General features: G+C 25.6%; 1 protein-coding gene across 1 annotated transcript in view; it reads right to left on the bottom strand.

Moving 5' to 3' along the window:
* LOC100199190 (cullin-4A) overlaps window positions 1-16,906 on the bottom strand; it is a 45,716-nt gene that overhangs the window by 3,625 nt on the left and 25,185 nt on the right. The window contains exons 12-19 of the mRNA XM_065788640.1: window positions 15,317-15,383; window positions 14,968-15,078; window positions 14,757-14,842; window positions 12,584-12,691; window positions 6,184-6,297; window positions 5,994-6,099; window positions 5,809-5,882; window positions 1,930-2,028 (exon numbers count right to left, since the gene is read on the bottom strand). Coding sequence (XP_065644712.1) covers window positions 1,930-2,028; window positions 5,809-5,882; window positions 5,994-6,099; window positions 6,184-6,297; window positions 12,584-12,691; window positions 14,757-14,842; window positions 14,968-15,078; window positions 15,317-15,383 — 765 coding nt within the window. The remainder of the gene's footprint in view (window positions 1-1,929; window positions 2,029-5,808; window positions 5,883-5,993; window positions 6,100-6,183; window positions 6,298-12,583; window positions 12,692-14,756; window positions 14,843-14,967; window positions 15,079-15,316; window positions 15,384-16,906) is intronic.

The raw sequence follows: 16,906 nt of genomic DNA, 5'->3' as shown, positions 1-16,906 counted from the left end.
GTTCTAAAAGTTTAAGGAGCCCATACAAAGTAAAAAAACATACTTTATATTGTGACCTTATTTTTTTATGTTAATGCAAGTTTTTTTTTAAATTAAAACATTTAGTAATTAATGAGTAAATACATACACTATGCACAATATGTACATAAATGGCTATTAGCTATAAATATTGGGTAGCTGAATATTTTAGGCCATAATAGTAGTAATGGCCAAAAAGATCCATAGGGATAATGGAGAAAACTAGTATGGAGATAAACAAGTAATAAGATAAACAAACTATATGGAAAAACTAAATACAGAAACAAAGTTAAAACAACAGTAAACTCATCAGTAATTAATACCAATTGATCATGTTTAAAATCACATTTTCTCAAATAATTTTTTAGGTGCAAGTGATTTATATATTAAATAATAATTGGATAAATTGTAATTTTTTAAAGAACTGATTGCTGGAGATAAAAAATAAAATAAAAAGTGTACTTTTGATGCTTGTGTTTCAGCATATCCTACAATGAAAAGAAATGTCAAAAAAAAAAGAAAGTTGATTACAGGTTACTAAAACTAAAGTTCTTTTTCACAAAGAAAAAACCTCTTTTAAAATTTTAAGCAAAATTCTGCCTATAAACCTGCATCCATAAATTTACATAACAAAATACTAGAATACAGAATGATTACCATGCTAAATGCTTTTTTTTTTTTTGAACAACAACAGGCACTTGAAAGAGTTATCACTCTAATTGTGTTGAGTAATGCCAAAAAATAGAAACTGCCTGCCTGACTATGATTTGGTGATGGTTACAGGAAAATAAATTTCAATGAGAATTCTAAGTGTCACAATCAATGTTGATTTAAAGACATTGAGTGTATACTCAATATATTACGAGTTACACAAACAAACCCCCATGTCTAGAGATCAGGAATTGCACATACAAGTGCAGTAGTGGTAGAATACTCGCCTCATAAGCAAGAAGCTCCGAGTTCGATCCCCACCATGCCTCTGGGAGTACTGCACTCAACTTGTTTCTCAGTGCAGCAGCCTTACTAGTCAAGGTTTGTGTTTCAGAGTTATAGAGTTAAGAGAGGGTTGTAACCACAACTAAAAGTAGCCTTATGGCCTTGAGGAGGTGAATTGAAATAAATTAAAAAAAAAAAAAAAAGCCAATATTTGACACATAATTTCATTTGTAAAGACAACAAAAGCTGATCAAAACCAAGAAATTCTTATTTCAGTGTGATTAAAAAAAAATTATTTCTTCTCGGTTGCCAATTGCTTAAACAATTACTGACTCAAGACAGTTTAAATAAATGCAATGATAAAAGGAGGAGCCACTAGACCACTACCACAATATCACAACATATGTCACTGAAACATGAACCTTGTTAAGACCACTGCACAGAAAACAGGTTGAGCTTTGTAATTCAAGAGGCATAGGGTGGATTTAAACTTCAATTATAAATAGAATTTATCATAGCAATGTAATATGAACTTTTACAAAGCCAAATTAAAGCCAAACAAAATTAAAAAAATAATGATATATAAATTTAAAAACAATGGTATATGACATAGTAAATAGAACTTGTTTTTCTGTGCAGAACCCTTATTAATTTAGGTTATGTTTATTGAGCTTCAGATTTTTGTATTCATCAATGTTTCTGAGTTGATGTTAATAAAGTTTTTAAAAGTTAAAAAATTCATATTATAAATTATATAAAGTAAAAAAGTGTTATATATATATATTTATATTTTACATATATATATATATATATATATATATATATATATATATATATATATATATATATATATATATATATATATATATATATATATATATATATATATATATATATATATATATATAATATATATATATATATATATATATATATATATATAAAATTAGTAGCATGAAATTCTTTATCACTTACTGTTTCTCTCATTTGAACTTGATTAATCTTTATTTTATACAAATTATGAGAAAACTTCTTGTTGAATATAAGTTTGTCCCCTCTGTTTACTTCTTTTCCCTTAAAAATCAAAATATTCATTTCAAAAATTATTTAATAATTAAAGCTATAAAGTGAACTAAAATGGCCACCAATCTGATAAATACTTGTTTCTCCGCGCAGCGGCCTTGTTCGTCAAGGTTAGTGTTTCGGAGTTATAGAGTTGAGAGAGGGTTATAACCACAATTAAGTAGCCTCCTCATCTGTAGTGGCCTTCTGGGCCTTGGGGAGGTGAAATAACAAAAAAAAAATATCTGGCATTCCATAAACATTTTCTTACAATCTGTGTTTTCTGATCAGTGAGCTAAAATTTTTAAATATTTATTTGTTTTCAATAAATTTTAACAAAATTGAAATCTTATTTTGTTTAAAATTTGACATAATGCTAATTGCTAAGTCCTTAAGAGTTTTATTACAAAAATGATGTCATTGAAGAATTATTTTTAATGCAAACTTCGCAAAAATTAGAAAATAAAATAACTAAACATATTTTTATAGTAATTTACAAAACATTATTAAAAATTTCTTATCAAAATTCTACAATGATACTATATTAGCCAAATTCATTTCAGAGGCCTGGTCTCGAAATTAATTCGATGTAGGGAAAAAAGTTACTTTGTTATTAAAAAAAATCAACTAAACAATACTGTCGCTGCTACTATTAGTTCTTAATTCATCATGATTAAAAACCTAAATGATTAAAAAGATACTTTCGAGGAATTGCAAAAGAAAATGCAAATGTATTTACGTTTTTAAAAGCTAAAAGAAAAAAAGGAAGCCTAATAGGCTATTGAATATTGTTATTAAATAGCAAACATGTATTTTTAATGAAGTATCTCTTAAAGTACCGAAAATTATAGCTGAATGGTCATCAAACAAGATATTTTACGATAAAAAAATTAGTGAAGATATCGTTTACAGATATTGTGACCATAAAAAGGAAGGGAACTGCGTCTTCTTGAAAAAACAAAAAATGCTACCAAGTTGCAAAATAAAATAGTTACTGGTTAAATGTTGCATGCATTAAATCTATGAGTATAAAATTATATATTGACTATTTGAGATCGGTTGTTTTACTTTTTGATTGATTTATTTCTAAAATAGAACATTGAAGTTGTCCTGTTAGTTCTAGTAGGTTGTGTACTGGGTTTACTTTCACTTTTGTGTTTACTTACTTTCACTTTTGTGTTTTTTAAAACACAATAATGATAAAATACTAAATACAATGAAAACTATAAAAGAAAAGATTTAGGCTCTTTCTTGCACAGAACAGTTACAAAGTGTAATCATTTTTTAAAATTAACTGAGTCCCAAATAAAAAAGATGACAACTGCTATATCAGCATATCCAGAACTAAACTATTTTTAAACAGATGTATCATTGTTTAAAAATTGAAATAACACTTTTAAGAAATGGCTATTTAGTTGCAACGTGTTTATTTAGTACAAATGAAATTGAAATTTGAAAGCGAATCATTTGTCTGTTAACATTTATGTTATAAATGCTCACAAAGAACTGCCTTTGTTTTATCAGATTATATTTGTTTTAATACCTCACTATTTGATCCAATTATACTTCACATAGATAACACTAAAATTGAAAATATTGACCTCTAATATTAATAAACTCACGGAAGATTCAAATTATAATAATACTTGAAGAAACTTCTTCTAACACTTTTAAAAATAATACCAAAACTGTTGTTAATATCATTCGAAATAAGACTGAAAATACTGATGTACAAAGAACATATGATTATTTAAAAGGCATAGCATATTTCTCATTAATAGATAACTTTTTAATACTGGTATTGTAAATATTAACCTTAGTAACCGCATGGCTCCAAAATGATATGGTATTCATTACATAAGCATAGAACAAAATACAAAAAAGTAGCATGATTACAGAAAACATAAAGTTACAGCTGCTTGACTATCTAATTTAATTAGTTTTTTTGGAAAACTTTTAAAGTTATGTTATATTAGAATGTTTTTTATAATGTTTTTTACACCAGGTTAAGGTTAAAAATATTCAAAAAGGTAAATTATTTGAAAACTTTCTAAAGCAAAAGTTGAAAAATACCTATACTTTATTAGCCTAATCAACAATAAATATGGCTGTAGCCCTGATAAATTTGATCTATCAAGAAGTTTGTTAGACTAGAAAACTCAAGATTGTGTTAATTGTGTTAGGCTATGAAAAACAAGTAGAAAATTTTCTTCAATTTTACGTTCAATGCCAGCTACAGATTGAGTGTACAGATGCAATACATCAAACATTTATAAATTAAACAAATTAATACCTTATTAGTGATTGTTGAAGAAACAGTAAATTCAATATATGATTAAAAGAAAATGAAAAACAGAAATTATCTTGATATCAAGTTTTGCAATCTAATTTTGTTATGTTAAAAGTCAAATTTGACTTTGATCTGGTTTCGTCATGTTGAAATCATTAAGAATATTTATAAAAAACTTAAAGTTTTTTGCCATTGTAATTTTTTCGAGATAAAAGCAATTTTAACATTTTGAAAATTTTATTTTTGAAATTGTATATATAAAGGGTTCCTTTTATAACTTTTATAACAATAATTTTCTATCTGCTGAATTTTATTTTTGTTTTTTCATATCACTTTGTTTTTATGATTGATTCAAGTTTTATTTTAGCTAGTCAGTTTTTTTTTTGCATTTTTTTTCTTATTATTTAACTGAAATAATAATGTCTGGCAAATTGTTTGTACTTCTGGCAAATTGTTTGTATTAAATCTCTCCTTTTATAAACTTGTTTTAAACAACTTCATATAGGTTTTTTGTACACTTTCTGATCTTGGTAAACAATAGTATTTGAGTAGACCATTCGAATCTTTTGATTTAAAATTTTTATAAAGCATAAAGCAGAAGTAACAATACAATTAAAGCGTTTTAAAAATTTAGCCAGAAAAAGTATAAATATTAAAATGTGGAACACTTGTTGATACTTTATCAAACTTAAAAGCTACCACTTTTATTCTTTTCCCTACATCGTATACATAAGTGTGAGGATCGCGTCTAATGAATTTGGCTAAAACTCTTTTGGAATTACACTTACATTACATATTTTTTAACTTTTTTTATGATACTATCAAGTTAACTTCACCATATTGTGTTCTTACAGTTAGAATTCTCCAAAATAACTCAAAGCATATGTAACAAGATAATTTAATATATAACCCTGTAATTTTTAATACAAAATATGTATAACTCTTTATTAATTATTTTTCTAAAAAATTACAAAAATGTAAAAATTGTTAATAAAAATTTCATAATTATTATTAACAATTAACTAATACAGTATTATCTCTTTAATTTGAACATCCTTAATTCAAATACCTCTATAATTCAAACATCCTTAATTCAAAAACCTCTATAATTCGATTAAATGCAAAGTCACCCTGATCTAAAAAAACTTTCTATAATTCGAAAATCTCTCTAATTCTAATTTTTATTTTCCCCCATAAGATTCGATTTAGAGAGATTGTACTATATTACTTTTTAGTATATTATTATTAAATTTTAATTTGCAGAACCCAATTTAACATCAGTGTTATTTTTTTTCTTACAGTTACATAATATTGTTTCAAAGATATTAGAATAAACATGTTACTGTATGCTTAATAGTATAAGATATCAATAAACATGGTATTGCATGCTTAATAGTATAAGATATCAAAAAGTATTGTGGTTCTAATATAGCATTTGTAATATTGTTTACAGAAGAGAAAAACTTTTTTCATAATGTCTAATGATTTAAAAGAAAATTTACTTGAGGTAATTTGCGCAAGACTCGAATTTTGCCACATGCTAAAGATTGTATTGTCCTTTTAAACTCTCCCTCTTCTAAAATTTAATTTGAAATGTTATTTAAAAAAAATTATTCAAGGAATAAAAAAAATTTTTTATTAGCATTTATTATTTTTGTTTATTGTCAAATTAAAACAAAAGTTTTACCAATTCCTGTAGCTGCAAGAAGATCTTCAAATAAAAATTCATCACCTTCATTAAATTGAAGCAAACACAAAAGTTGAAACAACGATACATGTAGCTCGTGATTTCCCTACCAGAATTTTTAAAAGACTTAAAAATGAGAAAATGTGTTATAAATTAAAACAAATTACAAATATAACTTTAACCAACTGACTGATGGAAAACAAGCTAAAACTGTACAACTTCCAAGATTTGTTTGCCACTGTAACTTCTTTCCACTATGTTTACTCAAATAAAACTTATGAAAAACCTCCTGAAGTTTCACCATCTGCATAAAAAAAAATTGTAAAAATCCTTAAAAAGCTGATAAAAGAAAATGCATACAACACACAAAAGAAAAAAACTTGTATTATCTATTAATACTAATTTTTAAAACAATAAATGCAGATGATTTACCTTGCATAAAGATGTCATACTACAATAGTTTATTTCATACTAGTAACTGAGGGTTTGAGTTTGGGAATACACAATTTGTGGGTTTGGGTTTTGGTAGCCTTTTGTAAAAGTGTATGTATAGTGTGCAAAAAAAACTAGTGTAAATGTGCCTTTTGTAAAAGTGAATGCATAATGTGCAAAAAAAAACTAAAAAACTAAAAACGCAACCACCCCAATTTTTGAATTATTTCTATTAACTTTTGGTTTTTATTGTTTCTATGCAACTAAATCTTACAACAGGTTTTTTAATCCAATTCTTGATATTCTATCGAAAATTTTGATCAGAGACTTGATAATATTTACAATACATTCTATCAAATTTTGGGGGCTAAGAAAGTAACCTATTATCTCATGTAAGAGATAAAAAGTTATGTCAATTTAACAATTGGATACACCTTTACAACCTAATACTTTAACATAGATCATGATAAGATGAAAGTACAATATTCTAAAAAATTTGAATTGATAACTTTCTAAATCGAGCGTAAACTAAGAATAGATTGGACAGTAAAATAATTATTCAATATACTTGTATAGTCATAATTTTAAAAGTGTTAATCTTTAGCCTTGTTTGTTTATTTAATAGTGGCATAAAATGTAAAAATGTCATGAATCTTTTGACATCAATTTATTCTTCTAATGCAGTTGAATTCTGGTTTTGATTTTTTTTTAATTTTGCTATAATATAATATTTATTTGGACCATTTATTTTGAAAGTGGTGTAAGTCGATTTTTCAAAAAAAGTTAGAAATAACATAGCTTACATTTAACTTAGTGTGCACTTTTTATTTATAAACAATTTACAGTTAGTATTTAAACATATCCATATGCTTTGATCAATTTAAAATTCATTAATAAATGAAATTGCATAACAATTGATTATGAAAATTTACGCAAAAGCGTAATTTGACAGATAAGATGGAATGAAAAAACCATTAGCCAAAGAAGTGCTTAATATTGCATGTTTTAACATGTCTCGAGAATTTGCGTAATTGCAGATCAGCAAAATGTTTGTCTAAAATGCATTGTTATCAGCATTTTTTGACAGTATCAAAGTGTAGTCCTGATATTTAAATTTAATATATTTTTTACAATTATTTACTTTTATTCTATAAAAAATGGATAATTTCATGTTAACATCAGATAGTGATACAGGTAGGAAGTAATAATAAATCATTATTTTACTATTGTTTAAGATATTTATTTTATTCTATTGTAAATATAAAATCACACAGAAATAAAGCCCATGAACATAAACAAAAGAAGAGCCTTACAATCGGAGAATGAGGATAATTCCACTAATAAAAACACATGTTTAATGAAAATTACAAAAAGAAGAAAAATTATAGAGCTAGAATGTGATGAGGATGATGTTTCATATAGCCAAAACTTTGATTCTGCAAAAGAAAATAAAGGACAATAATAAGTAAAACACAAGCAAAATTCTGGACAAGAATATTGTACAAAAAGCAGTAAAATAATTCCAGAAAAAAAATTTGAAAATAAAAATTGTAACTGTTCAAAAAAATGTGTAGAACGTATTAATGAAGCAGAACGTAAAATAATTTTTCAACAATTTTGGAATATGAGAGACTGATAAACAAAACTTATTTCTCTATGAAAGTGTCATAGTTATCCTGTAAAAAGAAGAAGGCCAAGAAATTATGCGGAAACTTTGAGGACTAATGTGTATAAATTTCACTTGAGCACTCCTCGTGAAAACATTTTAGTATGTAAGAAATTTTTTATAAATACTTTTAATATATCTACGGGACAAATTGATCGCATCTTAAAAGCAAAAGATATTCCAAAAGACATGCGTGGGAGAATGGATGGTTCTTGCAGGAGAACTAGTGAACTCACGATAAAATTTGTTAGAGAACACATAAAAAGTTTTCCGGCTTTTGAGAGTCATTACACTCGATCCCAAAATCCAGAGTATTTGAACCCTGAATTGAACATAAACAAAATGTTTAATTTATACTTAATAAAATGTGCAGAAATTTATGAAATTGCAGTTAATGAATGAACATACAGGAAAATCTTTAAAAGAGATTTTAAGTTATATTTCCATCAACCACGCAAAGACACGTGTGAAAGATGTGATTTCTTTAACATGAAAATTCAGACATCAAACAGTGACGAAGAAAAGGCGACTCTTGTATAAAGACATGATGTTCACTTAAAAAATGCCGAATTAGCAAAAAAAGCTTTACAAGAAGATAAAATTCTAGCAACAGAAAATCCAGAAAGTTATTTTGCCTTTTCTTTCAATTTACAAAAAGCCTTACCATATCCAAAATTATCCGTTTCGATTGCATATTATAAGCGGAATATGTATGTTTTAAACGAGGGATTCCATAATTTTCACGAGGGTAAAGTTTTTATGTATGTGTTGAACGAAATTACTGCTTCTAGGGGATCGCAGGAAATTGCATTTTGTTGCCTGAGACATTTACAAAATGTAACAACCCAAAATCATGTTATAGGTTACAGTGATATGTGCACTGGGCAAAATCGAAATATTCAAATGGCATTGATGTGGTTAAGAGTAGTCCAGTCCTCGGAAAATAACATTAAAATCATCGACCATAAATTTTTGCTTTCAGGGCATTCGTATTTACCAAACAATGCAGATTTTAGTGTTATAGAAATGGCATTTTTTGACACTCCTGAGAATTATTATGAGATTATAAAACAATGTCGAAGAAATAATAAGTTTAATTTGTACAAAATGAAACATGAGAATTTTATTTCAACAAAATATCTAGAAAATGCAATTCAAAAAAGAAAAAAAAATACTAAAGGAGAAAAGGTAAATTGGCTGAAAATATGTTGGCTGAGGTTTTGTAAAAGTGCACCATATACTATTTCATATAAAACATCGATGGAGGATATAGAATTTAAAACTTTAGACTTATCACCAACCGTTGAAAGAACTGCGCTTAAGTCTTTGTATATAAATCCCAGACCCATTACACACGAAAAATATAAGGATATGATGCATTCATTGCTTAATATACCTTCTGTGCATCATAAATATTTCAAAAAACTTCCATATAATGAGCCTACATAAAAACCAGTAACTAATGTTGAGCTCGTTTAACGTTGAGAAATAAAAAGACACTATTTTATTTCTTTTTATTATTTTTTTTTATAAAGAAAATCAGAACAAAACAATGTATTTCAAGTGAAAATTAATTTTTGATTATTGAAATTTATTAATTTTTACAACTCAATAATTATGAAAGTGGTGTAAGTCCATTTACGACCCTGAAAAAATATGTTATTCTAGAAAGAATATGTTATTTTAGTTAAATTCACATGCAAGTCATTTATGTAATCAAATTACACATTTCTAAATTCGTAGAGACATTGCCAAACTTAGTACAATTTATGCATATTTTTTAATCGACTAAAATGCTAACATTTAAATATCTCGAAAGCAGAGAAAATGGATTTACATCACTTTCAAAATAAACGGTCCATTTATTAAGTTTTTATTAACAATGATTGTGCTGTTATTTTTTAATACATATATTGTTCAAGTGGGTAAAATGAACATAATTTTGCAATAATTCATTTATTCTATACTTCTTTTTTAGTGTAAATCAGTGAATGAAAATGGTTTCAATTAAAATAAAAAACAATAATTTAAATCAACCTTCAACATCAGGTGAATGGTAAGCAGCTATATATTGGGTCATCCTGATGTTTTATCAAAGAATGAGCTGTCTAAAATCAATCAAGTTATCTGATATTTTGTAAAACTCAGAGAAGAGCCAAATGCACAGAATGCAACAGTTTTTTGGTAAAATGATAGTGAATTAAATGTAAAGGAACTTGCTTTGATTAATAGAGAGGTTGCTGAAAAACAGAGAAAAGCCTATATAACAAAAGCAGGTAATTCAGATGAATTCATAGAATAATTATGTGACCATTAAACTGAGAATGACAATCGAATAACAAACTGTGTTGGTGAATTATGATGACAGACCGAAGTAAAGTAAAGAAAAGTAAAGACCAAAGTTTCAAGAAAATGATAATACACATATTGATAACATTACTTCACTGTATTTTGATAGTAAAAATGGTCATACATTAACCAGGGTAAGAAAAACAGATAAATTGTATGTGGGTACCAAAACAAGAAGAGTACATGTGTTGATTGATGAACTTGGAAATACCTATTAAAATTTTCACCAAAATCTAGTAAAATCAAAGACATTGCAGATTGCATATTATCCAATATACTAGTTATAAGTTGTGATAGCACAGGTTTGTAACCATATAACCACAGGTTCTAAAGAAGGAATAATACAGAGCTCGGAGAAAGTATTAGTAGGTCTGCCAAAATTGCTTTTCTGTTTTCTGCACACACGCAAAAAAAGTTTTACTTAAGGATTAGAAAAAGTCATATTTTCAAACAACTTAATGTCCAATATTTGGCAGAAGTTTGTTTATGTTAAAGCCATACAGATATGTGAAAAATTGACTGTTGTATATTTTTAACCTATTTTATTTTTTGTATCCACAATTCAACAACTATGAACCAAGCAGGGCTCCTTTGTTGTCTAACTTCTAGACATGGAGCAAATTCCAAACAATTATTTTTATACTTAAGTCGAATAAGCATGTTTTGCAAAAAAAAAAAAATGCAATGATTGGAGCTTGAGAACAAAAAAGCTCTGAAATTTTTGCTCCCTTTAGTTTTAATTTGATTAAGTGTAAAATGTTTAGTTAAAAAATTGGGGAATTTATACCTGACATATACACTTATTTTGTTATAGGCTTGTTCGCCATATTCAGTTGCACCAAAAACCAGTTTTCCATACCATATTTATTTTTTCACTAACATATTTGTTTTTTCAAAAACCCTAACATATAAATCAGGCCTTGTTAAGAAGTGTTATGCAGCTCACATTTTACGCACGAAATGGCAATTTACAAAGATTTACATTAAGCAAACACTTTGGAATATTTCAATTATCTTTTAATAATCAATTATGTGACATTTATTCATAAAATATTAAGTCATAAAAAAAGCATTTAATTGCAACTGTGAATTTTTTTTGTTAAAAAAACTTTATGTTTAATATAATTTTTTTAAGTTAAAGACTTCCAATTGAATATGATTTTAAAATTTTTAATTTAGTTCTGAAGGAATGTAAAATAGAAAAAATAGTAAAACGTAGAATGTAAAATTTAGTTTCAAAGGAATGTAAAATAGTTTTGCAATATTTATTAAAGAAATTTTTTTTGTATCATCTGCTAACTAATTCATTTCATAAAACATAAATCAAAAAGATTAAAGTATGTCAAAGTAAATAAAAAACTTATTTGAAAAAAAATAAAATTGGGAGAAGTGTTTTTGTTTAAGAGAATTTTTCACAAATGTATATATATTTTGAATCTTATTAATTCAAAATTGCATAAAGTTCTTTTGACATAATTAATTTATGAACAAAAATTATATTTAAATTGTTTAATCTTTAAATTGTTTATAATCTCTATGAAAAATATTATACTAAACACATAAATATATATATATATATATAAATATACATATATATATATATAAATATATACGTATACACATATATATATATATATATATATATATATATATATATACATATATATATATATATACATACATATATATATATATACATACATATATATATATATATATATATATATATATATATATATATATATATATATATATATATATATATATATATATATATATATATATATATATATACAACCCTCGGAATTAGGGTCGGCACTCGGCAATGCCGACCTGAAAGTGTTTGAGGGTGGCAAAAAATTGCCGACCTCGTTTTTATGTTTTATGGTAAGACCTTTGTATCAAATAATTTTTGCCGACCTGATGCTGACCTATAAAAGATTGAGGCCGGCAAATTAATGCCGACCTCATTTTTCCTAATTCCGCGGGTTTTATATATATATCTATATATGTATGTCTATATATATATATATGTATGTATATATATATATATATATATATATATATATATATATATATATATATATATATATGTATATATATATATGTATGTATATATATATAATAATAATAATTACAATACCTCATTAGGCAGAAGAACATCGATAGGAGTGTAGGTAGGCCAATATCCCATTGTTAATATGTTTACATTTAAATCAATGCCAGAAGAAGTGTTCTGAAGCTGAACCATCTAAAAAATTATTTAACTTTATATAATATATATATATATATATATATATATATATATATATATATATATATATATATATATATATATATATATATATATATATATATATATATATATATATATATATATATATACTGTTTTACTTTGCGTTTTAGTCGAATATTAATTTAGCCCATTTTCATTGGTCCCTTGGAGGTTAGAGTAAATTGGAATTTACTCCCATTTGCTCAATCCAGATTCTCTCTCTCTTTTTATATATATATATATATATATATATAAAGAGCGCGAAAGCGCTGGCTAAACAGAGAATACTGATATATACATATTTTATTTTTCCTTTCACATAAAAGTCTTAATTCTTTTCCAAAAGTAGTCCATAAGCTTCTTTGAATTTTTGGAGCTTTTGGATACCAAAACCAAAACTTTTTTGTGACTTTCAAACTCGGTTTGAAAGTCACAAAAAGGTTTTTGAGTCGGTTTTTGAGACTCTTTATTCCTGCCAAACACAGAACTATTCTAGTATTTTTATGTTTAATCACTTCAAATTTTACTGGTGAGAGAAATTTTTCAAAATTAAATTTAATTAAACATTTTAAATCTACTATGAGTCAAGGTATTTTAAATAATTATTTCTTTTTTTTAAGCAATATTGACAAGATGAAATAATTGATTTTGACTTGTTATTTGATGAATTTGTTAATGAAAAAAACAAGAAATAGTTGTATAGTTAAAATTACTTTTAAAATATGAAACACTATTTGGATTTTTTATTACTTAATCATTTATTTAAAAAAAAAAGTTTTTTATTGTTGTTGTTTTTTATTTTTTTTGCATTTTCAAGAGTTGTTTTCAAAAAGTGATTTAGAAGCAACCCAGTTTTTTTTTTTATATAATTATTCACCTCCCAAAGGCTGAGTAGGCCACAACAGTCGAGGAGGTTACTTATGTGGTTACAACCCTGTCTCAACTCTATAACTCTGAAATACGAAACTCGATGAGCAAGGCCACTGCGCTGAGAATTAAATTGAGTAATCACTTTGTAAAACATAACAAATAGAATTTTACATTTTACAGCTTTTTTTGCTTATTAATACACCAAAATTTTTTTCATTTTAAACAAACTATAGTTAACTAAACGCTATGTATAAAAATAAATAAATAGCAAGCCTTATAACATCATTTAAAAAATATTTGTCACATCATTGTCTGTATTTTAGGTGACTTGTGGCAACAACTCCTGAAAACTGTTTATCAAATAAATTGAATATGGTGCTAATTTTGCCTCTCTTTATTGTGGTCATCATTTCTACTTATTATTATCTACCTCTATAATTATCTACCTTTATTATTATCTACCTCTACTATTATCTACCTCTATAATTATCTACCTCTATTATTATCTACCTCTACTATTATCTACCTCTATTATTATCTACCTATATAATTATCTACCTCTATAATTATCTACCTCTATAATTATCTACCTTTATTATTATCTACCTCTATTATTATCTACCTCTATAATTATCTACCTCTATAACTATCTACCTCTATTATCTACCTCTATTATTATCTACCTCTATAATTATCTACCTTTATTATTATCTACCACTATTATTATCTGCTTCTATGATTATCTACCTTTATTATTATCTACCTCTATTATTATCTACCTCTATAACTATCTACCTCTATTATTATCTACCTCTATAATTATCTACCTCTATAATTAACTACCTCTATTATATTCTACCTCTATTATTATCTACCTCTATAACTATCTACCTCTATTATTATCTACCTCTATAATTATCTACCTCTATTATTATCTACCTCTATTATTGTCTACCTCTATTATTAAACTATCATGCATTCTTGCATGGAATATTGTATTACTTTTGCATGGAATACTGTTGCTGGGTTTTTTTAATGACACTCTTTCCTTTTAAAGCAATGTGTAAAATGTAATGTGTAAACATAATTAAGCCTACTGTATTGGACAAGGTAGTTTATTTCTCTGTTTTATTGAAGAAAAGCAAACAATAAGAAAGAATTAAAAAGATACTTGTTTGTAACTACTCATGATGTCTTTTGAAAGTTCCATGTCTTTAAACATCCCCTCCAGTTTGCCAGTGAATGCACCGCCACACTCTGCAAATTCAATTGGAAAATTATTAAATACTTTTTGATTTTAATTTTCAGCAATTTAAAAAAACAAACAATAATACAACCTTGGTTAACTTTTAACTTAAAATGAATATTAATACTAAACAAACCTTGCTTTAGCTTAGACAACATTGACTTTTCGGCATCAACTGAAGCACTTTTACCAAGTAATAGTCTTTTTGCTAAATCTTTTTTGTAAAATGCCTCAAAAACATCTTTTCCTAATATAAATTGATGTTACAGTCCAATGTTTTAATAAAAACAAATAATGGTTAATGATAAATTAATAAAAAAATTCTATTATATAAACAGTGGAAAGTAATTAATTGAAAGACATTAATTAAGGGATCAATCCAATAATCTGTTTCATTTATATTACATAATAATACAATAAACATTAAAAATTTATATTAAAAAATACTAATGAAAAAATACTAATGAAAAACTAAACAAACATACCATGTATAAATCTAAAAAGGATCATGATTTTATCTAATCTTCTTTCAAGTTCATCTTCTGTTGCCTCCTGTAAAGTCAATAATATATGTGTTTAATAATATTCATCTTCTATAGCCTCCTGTAAGGTCAATAATATGTGTTTAATAATATTCTTGAAAAAAAAAAACAGGCCTTACAATCACAGTTTCAACTGAGATTAACTAAATTTAGACTTATCAAAACTGCCTCATAAATCTTATTGTATGTTTGTATCATTACAGAAAAAAAGATTACTAAGAAAAAAACTAACGAAACACCAAGATTGGACTTTAAAATGTATATCTGCAATCCCACAAGAAAATTTTAAGTTAAAATCAAAACTTTTTTGCTTTAGCAAGTAAATTTCAAAATAAAATATTTGACAATAAGAATTTAAAATGCTTAAAAAACCAGGATCAACAACCAAAACAATTAACAATATTTCCCAAAATTATTATGAGTTAAATTTAAGTTTTGAACAAGACAAACTCAAAACATAGCTAGCTGAAGCATCCAAGTTTTTCAGCAAAAATTATTAAAGAGAGTGATAAACTATTATAGAATATTTAATTTTACAATATATAAAATATAGATATATTTTCAAATATATAATATATAGAATTACTTAAGAGAGTGATAAATTTATAATTTTAGAAAAACTAAGTACAAACACCATATCAGAGACTTTTAAATAAAACTTAATCAAATACAAAGAAATTTTAGGGCATTCTATCAAAAAATTACCCTAAAAACAGAAATTACAAATAAAGACGATAAAAGTTAAGTAAAATTTATTACTTTTTGATTGCTTAGAACAGGTAGTTGATCTTAAATCTGATCTCTCTTCTGTGACAGATTGGGGCTTGCAATAGCGCTTGTGAATTTTTCTTTGTAAATACTTAATACAAAGTATTTCATTTTAAAAATGTTGTACAAAACATTTCATTGTAAAAACTTTGTACAAAGTATTTTGTTGTAAATACTTTCAACAAAGTACTGCACATCGCATTTTGTTGTAAATATTCACACAAAAAAACTTTTGCTTTGTACAAATATACTTTGTACCAATGTACAATGCTTATACATACATTTAGTTATGATTCTATTTGCTCATCAAGTATGGTAAGGTACCCTTATTTATCTGTTTATATAAATAAGGTACCCTTATTTATCTGTTTATATAAATAAGGTACCCTTATTTATCTGTTTATATAAATAAGGTACCCTTATTTATCTGTTTATATAAATAAGGTACCCTTATTTATCTGTTTATATAAATAAGGTACCCTTATTTATCTGTTTATATAAATAAGGTACCCTTATTTATCTGTTTATATAAATAAGGTACCCTTATTTATCTGTTTATCTTTTACTACTATTGTTTATATTATTTTATTATTGGTTTTAAAACCATAATGTAAAACAATTTTCTTGGTACAAAAAAAGGTGTTTTGATTTTGTTCTAATCATCTTGCTTTCATTAAAATCCTAAAAAAATGTGTAAAACTTGTGATGCTCTAATAAACATTTGGTTTTTAATTGATTATACATTTAGCTTTTTTATTTTATATT

This window comes from Hydra vulgaris, chromosome 01 (assembly GCF_038396675.1).
Source record: "Hydra vulgaris chromosome 01, alternate assembly HydraT2T_AEP".
NCBI classification, from domain to species: domain Eukaryota; kingdom Metazoa; phylum Cnidaria; class Hydrozoa; order Anthoathecata; family Hydridae; genus Hydra; species Hydra vulgaris.
The sequence above is the reverse complement of the archived record's forward strand: the minus strand, read 5'-3'. Positions and strand labels throughout refer to the sequence as shown.